This window comes from Poecilia reticulata, chromosome 13 (genome assembly GCF_904066995.2).
Source record: "Poecilia reticulata chromosome 13, P_reticulata-male-v2, whole genome shotgun sequence".
NCBI lineage: Eukaryota > Metazoa > Chordata > Actinopteri > Cyprinodontiformes > Poeciliidae > Poecilia > Poecilia reticulata.
In genome coordinates, this window is record NC_088842.1 from 25,024,608 (window position 1) to 25,033,085 (window position 8,478).

The 8,478-nt window shown below is 38.6% G+C and overlaps 1 protein-coding gene across 4 annotated transcripts in view; it reads left to right on the forward strand.

Annotated features, from left to right (window-relative positions):
* The window catches only part of epha4l (eph receptor A4, like), a 65,584-nt gene extending 60,320 nt beyond the window's left edge, over positions 1–5,264 (forward strand). For all 4 annotated transcript variants that reach the window (XM_081614239.1, XM_081614240.1, XM_081614241.1 and 1 more), the window contains exons 17-18: positions 67–1,286; positions 3,713–5,264. In XM_081614239.1, coding sequence (XP_081470365.1) covers positions 67–181 — 115 coding nt within the window. In that variant the 3' untranslated portion in view covers positions 182–1,286; positions 3,713–5,264. The remainder of the gene's footprint in view (positions 1–66; positions 1,287–3,712) is intronic.
* Positions 5,265–8,478: the final 3,214 nt, after the last annotated feature.

The following is an 8,478-nucleotide window of genomic DNA, read 5'->3' on the forward strand; positions in this document are numbered from 1 at the left end:
TCATTTAGATTTTTTTATTTTCCTGAGTCCTAAAAAACGGTTTTTTTTTCCTTGTCTTTTTTTCAGGGACATGGCACGCATAGGCATCTCCTCTGCTGCGCATCAGAACAAAATCCTGACCAGCGTCCAGAGTATGCTGTCCCAAATGCAACAGATCCAAGGCAGAATGGTTCCTGTCTGAGAGGAGGAAGCAAAGGAATCAAAAAGACATTTTTTTTCTTAAAAAAGAAAGAAAACATAATAAAAAAATGTTAAATATAAAAAAAGAGACAAATAAACTATGAAGAAATAGTTTACCTCATCAACGCACTTTAAATTGGATCTAAAAGAAAACAAGACCTTGATGATGAAGAAAAAAAAAAAAGGTGTCTAAACTGGCACTTTTTCAAAAATCTGACCTTTTCCTTCCCCCTTTTTGTTGTTTTGGAGAATGGAACACTTCTGCATTTTTTGGATTCACCGGACGGGCGGCTGAAAAAGTGCTTCCAAGAGGCCAATCTGGAGTGCCTTTAAAGGTCTGGAAGGAAGGAAGGAAGGAAGGAAGGAGGTATTGGGATCTGACATTTCTTCCTCCTCTTGGGCAAACGGCTATCTCTTGGAACTTTCCCTCTGGAATCCTCCAAGGAACAGACTTTTTGAATTTCCTGTGACTGTGTTTATAGTATGTGACTTGTTTCTGCGGGACTCAAAGGCTGCCCCGGCCACCGTTGTTCTCTTTCTCTCCGTCAGCTGGATCTGTTTGATATCTCTTGGAAAGTGGAGGATGCTACCTGCGAATATCTCAGAGGTTGACGGCTGCAGTCTTTGGGGAGATGCTGGTGTAGTGAAAGCTTATTTCAAGGAGTTTTTTTTTTTTTTTCTTGTTGCCTCTCTTCTGACCTTGTTTTTCTCCCAGAATGCCAGATTTTGCTGCCCGCTGGGCGTTACTGAGAATGTCTTTGATCTTCCGAAGGAGACTTCCCACACCCCTGTCTTCCCAAAAACAATCCCTCCTACACCTTCGATAAAAACACACACTTTGGATTCTTCCATTTGTCTCCCATCGGAATCAGAGCCCTCACCTCGCCGCTACTGCAGGGGCTACAGACTATTCGTAACCACTCTGAACGGACGCTTGTTCGAAGCGCCTGAGTTGGTTGCATAAACCGGAGGCAAGATGATGGATTTTACTTTCTCTCAAAAGGACAATGTGGATATAAATGGAAACGCAATCATCAACTACTAGAAAAGAAAAGGAAAAAAAAACAACAAGAAGATACTGGAGGATTACTGAAGCTGTCATCAAGGTGAGTACTTTTCCATTCTGCTGCCCAAACCAACAAACACATAAAGAAACTGAATTAGGCTTTCCTTTGTTGTGGTGTTGAGTTTCTAATGTCATGCATGTGTAGCTACAAAGTGAGAATCACCAGATCTCCCCCGGACCTCCCCAACACTGGCCCCTGTGCTGCAGAAGCCGTGTTAATTAACACGCAGGTTGCACCACCTCAGGCAACCGGAGCAGATCAATAGGCACTGTTCTGTGATCAGTCTGCAGGCCTGTTGCCTCTGGCATCTTAATGAGAAGAATTAATCAGCAGCTGACACCCAGTCAGCCAAACGTAGCTTTTGGAAAAGGGTTTGGAAAATGTAAAGATCCCACTACGAGGTGCAGCTTCGGTCTCGGTGTATTTTGGTGAACAATGGTGATGTCACCGTTTCTCCTCTTGCCTGTGCTCCCTTGAGAAATGTGCATTTTTTAAATGAGTTCAGTTAATTAGGATGGTAAAATACAAATTTAGCTTACACAGCCAGTTGATTCTCTACTGAGCTCCATAAGCACTTTCTCATGCCGGAGCTCCAATATTATTGGATGTGTGTAATAGATTTTTTGCTCTTTTTTTTTTTTTAATGAAAACACCACTGTTACCCCAAAATGAGACTCTTAGCTTCAACTCTGTAGTGGTGAGCATTTGAGATTTACTCGATGCAGATGTGCATTTTTGCCCTATTAGAGTGAGATTTTTATACTTTTTTAAAATGGGAATCGTAAAGACTTTGTTTATTTATTAGCTATTTAAAATGTCATTTTATTATTAGTGGGATCATGAACATCTGGTGACTTTTACCAGATAACAAACTTGGCCGATTTGCAAGCTTTTTGACAAAATGAGGGACTCCTATTTAGTTTTTGTTTAAAGAACTGATAAAACACATTAAGAATAGGAAAAAATAAATAAACCCATTAAAATGACACCTTAAGGAACAGCATAGTTTTGCTTTAAAGATGCACATGTTTGACATTTGTTCTATTTTTTCTGTTTTGATCTACAAAAATTTACAGATCCCTCTTCTATAAACATTTGAATCTATTGATTTTTCAATAATTTACTGTATATTTATGCTGGGTAAAATAAAACCAGATTATTTCTAATTAAGGGAAAAACATTACTCACAAGGGCTTTAAAATCGAAATGTTTGACTCCAAATAGGCTGGCCATCACTAACACGTTACATTCCTGTTCCTATTGTTTTATTTATTCCTATAACAGTAGATATTAACATGCTTGTTTTACTGACATAGAGCACAGTGATCAGTACAGATCTGCCAAAAGTATCCAATCTTTGCAATTTTAATGAGTAACTAGTATTTAAAGATGCTTTGACCTGGGCCAAATTCAAGAAAAGTGAAGTAGAAATCAAAAAACATTGCAAAATAGAAATTGTTAGAGAAACATTTGTTATAGGTGCTACTAATTTCACCACAGGCACTTTTGTAAGAAAAAAAAATCCCAGCCTGCCGTTCAGCAAGGAGTGCTAAAAGGTTTAATAAAAAAAATAATAAAAACCTGGGATGCGGATTTTTTTTAAAATGTTAGATTCTGTGAATTGTAGCAGCCAACTGGAGATGGGCATTTATCATATCGTTTATAAATGTAGTGAAAACCTTGGAGGGGTTTATTTGAACGTAATCCGACAGGAAGGGAGCAGAGAGAGCAAAGGCACAGAAGACGGAGCACTCGCTCTAACCTCTGCGCCACACAACAACATGGAGGACAGCTCTATGCTGTTGACGGGTAAAATCTAAAAGCTTACCAGTAACTTTTGGTGAACTTGGACCAATCTGCAGAGTACCAGCTTAGCGAACCAACAGCACCTCAGTGCAGCAACATGCTCCTCATTTGGCTGAGAAAACAGTTGCAAATTTAACAACGATTTGAATCTTGTTAATCTGCTAGCATGGCGTCACACAGATATAAAGTTTTTCAATTTGACTCTTGTTCCAAGAATCGTCTCAAAAGCTTGTGTCTTAAATAGCTATTAGCTAACTAATTTATTTCTTCACTTTTCTCTGTGCATATTCAAATATTTCTTCATGATAAACTGTTAACGACTGAACAAAAGAGTTATTTCAGCTTGCCAACATATCCTACTCCAACAGCACCGGCTCAAAGTTATCAAACACAGATGCTGTATAGCTGCCTATTTGTGTGCTTTTGATTTGTGCCAATAAATCAAGGACGCATATCGAATATCACACGCATATACTTTGCATTATCTCTGCCTGGCACTCTCTGACGCTGGACTTTTTTGGCCGGGGAGTCCAATGTGCCGTCGAGCTGCAGAACAGCATAGTTGGTTGGAATTAGATGCAGAGTAGAAACAGTTTACACTGAAAACCGCCGTGACTGATGCAGCTTCTCAGAACCTTCTTTTCTTTCTTTCTCCCCAGATGCTGCCGTCCATCAATAACACGGGAATCTTGGCCTCGTTTGCCACGAGGGGATTTTCTTTTTGCCGCTCTTCCTCCTTCTTCCTCGTCGTCCTGCTTCCTTCTCAGCCTCTCCTTTCGGGGCGTCTCCTCCACCAACGAGAGGACAAATCAATTCACGCACGCCTGGGATGTTCACCGTAGCAGCATCTCGGCTTGACAGTGTAGCCACCCCTGTGGCTGTGGCCATCCGGCGATGAGTTGGAGTTGCTATGAATGAAATTAACAGCTTAAAAGAAAAATAAATAAAAAAACAAGAAGAAGAAGAATGTAATATAACAGAGAAAACCTGCTTCGGTGGATAAAATACTTTTTTAATTCACTTCAATTGTGATTTTTTTTTATTTGATCTCTTTGCATGTAGAGTAAATAGGGTATAATTTGAGTGTGAGAATGAGATGTGTGTGTGGGGGTGTGTGTGTGTGTTCTCTGATTGACATTTGTAATTGTGTTTGTTTTCATGCCACTGTTGAGAAGGGAGGAGATAACAGAGCTGTATAGTTTTTGATATAAAAAAAAAGAAAAAGCCTGGACTATATTTTTTTCTTTTTGTGTCATCTGTAAAAAAAAAAAAAAAAAAGAGAGAGAGAGAGAACATAAGGTGTGTTGCTCACGTCATATATGCTTTCCTCAGCAACAGCATTTAATGAACAGCTTTTCTGGAGCGAGACCCATTTGGAGCGGCGTTGCAGTTGGACACAACCGAGACACTAAACGTCTCCAGCGCGTACAAAAAGCAGATTGGAGTTTGGACTCTCCGTGCTCGTTATGAATCATGGAGGAAACACTTTCTGGATGTGAGAATGGGCGCGGTCAAAAGTGACGCACCTGGACAGAACAAAGGATCAGAGGGCGAGGGGGGTGGGGGATATGTCTAAAGAGGATTTGTGTTTAATTTTCCGGAGCACATCATGACGCTACAGGTTGACCACAATGGACTTTATTCATTTTCTTCCTTTTCTCTACAAACTATATACTCGTGAATGTTTCTGAACTCTTGAGAGACGATTCATATACAGTAATAGAACACCTCCATCCTTAAAAGAGCTCTGCAGTCCTTTCTAATTGTTTTCCTTTTTTGGGAGTGTTGGGGGGTTATTTCTTGAAAATGGACCTGCTTGGATATATGCAAGATATGCTTGGAAGGAGAAGGAAACCAGAATGTACTGTAAAATACTTTTTTCCTTTACTTAAATGTCAGATAAGTTTAAAAACAAAAAAAAAGAAAAAAAATGAACATAACGCAAGGGTTAATGTTTGTCATTGTATGCCTTCCGATGCCATAATGATCTAGACATGTAGATCTAACATCCTCTTGATCCTTTTTGTATTTTTTTTTCTTTTTTCGGACATTATAATTTTTTTTGTTTTGTTTTTTGGTTAAGGAGCTATAGGTACATGTAACTTATGTCATTTATTTATGTCCTTTTATATCTAGTTTGTAAAATAATAGCCTAAAGTGAAGTAAATAAAAGGGGTGCCAAGGTGCATTCTTATTAAAGTAGAAACTATGTGACTGACTCTGTGCCTTTTCTCTGCACACAGCCTGTAGTTCCTCATACATTTTCATCCAAGCTAAAGATTTCCAACTTCTAGTTTTTAGAAAGTTATGTTGCACAATAGCATTATTAAAACAGCTGCCTCCATTTAGTAAAGAAAGAAGTGTTACCTTAAAGTGTTAGTTGGGATGTTTTGAGCTTCATTTTTAAGTGAAGTGGTTTTAAGCTGCACAGTGGCACAGTTGGAAGCACTGTTGCCTTGCAGCAAGAAGGTCCTGGGTTCGATTCCCGACTCTACGTCTTTCTGCATGGAGTTTGAATGTTCATGCGTGGGTTCTTTCTGGGTACTCCGGCTCCCCCCCACAGTCCAAAAACATGACTGTCAGGTTAATTGGTCTGTATAAATTATCCTTACGTGTGAGTGTGTGTGTATGGTTGCTTGTGTTGCCCTGTGACAGGCTGGTGACATCTCCAGGGTGACCAAGCAGGCCAGTGTCTCCAGTAAGTCTATCAGTGGAGACAGGCACCAGCAGCCCTCCTGACCCCACTAGGGACGACAAGGGTGTAAGAAAATGGATGGATGGGTTTTGAGGTATTATCACTAATTGTTTCATAGACAGGTATATCTGGAATTTATACACTGCAATACCAACTATTCAAAGTACTTTAGAGCTACTTTTTCCCAGTGAATGTGGTATAAAATACACCTTTCATTCTCATACATACACCAGTACGTATATATTGGTTGGCAGCCGGGGATTAGAATAAGTCAAGTTGGATTTGTGGATTGCTGACAAGCAAGTCAGATGTATGCGATCGATATTCACATCAGTAGGACAATACACTTTCTTAGTTTATTAACGGTCTACAATTTTTGCCTCAAACGTAATGACATTGTTACACTTCCAGCCATCCGACATCAGGAAATGTTTTAATTTTTGGGACACTGGCGTTTGGTTGGCTGATCATTTGTCTAGATCAGGCGGGACTCACTAGACGACCTGAATTTGAGTCGTCTTTTCTCTGTAAAATTGTCCACGTTGAAGATTGTCCAAATGATCAGTTCTGCTCAAGTAGGCTGAACATTCAGCCAGCCATCAGTTTGTTTCCATTTTCCACTGAATCACATTAATCCTTTTGGTAAGAGGGAGAAGGGTTAAAGTAATCTACTTTGTTTTATATTTCTCACACTTACCTGACTTAACTGAAAAGAGAAATGCAGCTTTTCAGAATGATGGAAATGGCCGCTCTGCTGGTAATTTGACGCTCCGTTCAGCACATGCTCAGCAGATAACATAACTCTGGAAGTCTCAAAGATTGGCCCTTGACTCCTGTTGCTTGTGCCATTTTCCGCTTGACAAAGAACTTGTATGTTTGTGTGTAATCAGGACAGCATCTTCTTCTTGCTCTCACTTTCAGCAGCGATAAAACTCTCATCGATTGACTCTTTGATTAAGTTTGGCGGAACGATAGTTTGAGGTGAGAAGGAAAGGACGGTTTTAGAAACAGCTCATGTAAACCTTGAGCCAAATTGTGTTTTTTTTTTTTTTCACATTCTACGACATCAGCAGTGAAAACGCTTTAACAAGGATTAAACCCCTGAAGGTTGCAGAGGAAGACGGCTATCTGCCTCAGAGGAAAAGTATGCCTCCACTGCAGACTGCTGGCAAGCTTATCGTGGAAGTAAAACAGAAGATTGGCCAGGCTGAGATTGATTAATTTCCTGTGTCTGAGAACACCCTTTTTGTTATTTTGATAAATTGCGAATGATTAAATTTATAGCTGAAAAGTTACTTAATGTTATTCTAAAGAGTGCTCCATGTGTCCATATCAAGTTTCTACACAATTACAAAAACCTTTCTTTTTTATTCAAAAGTATGTATGCATAATATTTTCACATAGAATGACAGAAATAATGGGGTTTTTTATTCAAAAGGTTGCAAACTGTGATTTATTTCTCTTAATTTTCCACAGAAATTGAATGTTCCACACAGGAAAATGCATTAAACCTAAAAACTAAAATAAAATAGCTCACTATGATTTAAAAGACTTAAAATATTTCTTATAGTGTGTATTACAGCTATAAATTATTTTATTTTAAAGACTCAGGTTGGTTTTGTGGCTGCAGGCAGATTTTTATCTGAACCAAATGTTAAAATGACTCCAAGGATTGTAAAGGTTTCTGTGTTAGACCAACACAAAAAGTACACAACTCTTAAGTGAAAGGGAAATGTCAGATGGTTGTCAAAGGTGACTCAAAATAAAAATCTGGAAAAGGCTTTCAGCCCCCTTTACTCTAAAAACCCCAAAGAAAATCCCATATTGTCCAATTGTCCAAAAGAAACTGATTCTATGTGTAATTTAATCACTGTATGAATCCAGCCTCTGAGGTCTGTTAGAAAACATTAGTGACTAACATCGTCATAAAATCTTAATAATGCAACACACAGGTCAGGAAAAGCTATGGAACAGTTTAAATTAGATTATATTACAACAAAAAAATATCTCAACCTTTGAGAGCTCTGTTTAATACATCATCTAAAAATACTAACACAAATTTACAAACATGACAGGATGAGGAAAGAGAGAATAAATCCGAGAAGCAAGTTTCCCACAGGTGGTGAATGGGACACATCAACCATATGGTAGAATGTGTTCCTGTAAGCTGAAAACAAAACTGTACAAAATGTAAAACCAAGACTCCAATAAGGCCCTGAACGCAACATCCCAGGAGTGTAACATGTTAATGGCAGCTATGGGCAGGTTTTTTTTCAGCAGAGACGTAAAATCTGTGAGGATATTATAGAAATATGCATGGAGCTAAATAAGGATAATCCTGGAAGAAAACCCATTAGAGACTAAAAAAATACTTAAGACTGAGATAGGTTTTTGCCTTTAAACAGGACAACAACCCAAATACAGCTAAAGTGGCAATAAACTGGCTTAAATCCAATCATTCTCATATTTTGGATAAGCCCAAAGTCCAGACCTGATGAGATTTACACCTTTTCTGATTGAGCTACTTTGAAAAGAAGAATGTCTTTAAAGACAAATCAGTCTGAATGAAAAAGCCTGTAGAAACATACAGTGAAAGACATATATGTATAAAGCTAAAGGGATAAACAAACACAGTTCAGAACTTGAAAATGTGCTAAATGTGCTAAGAGAACCAAATAAGGACAAGTTACACAAAGAAAAGCGATAAGTCCATTTTTAAATGCCAGAATG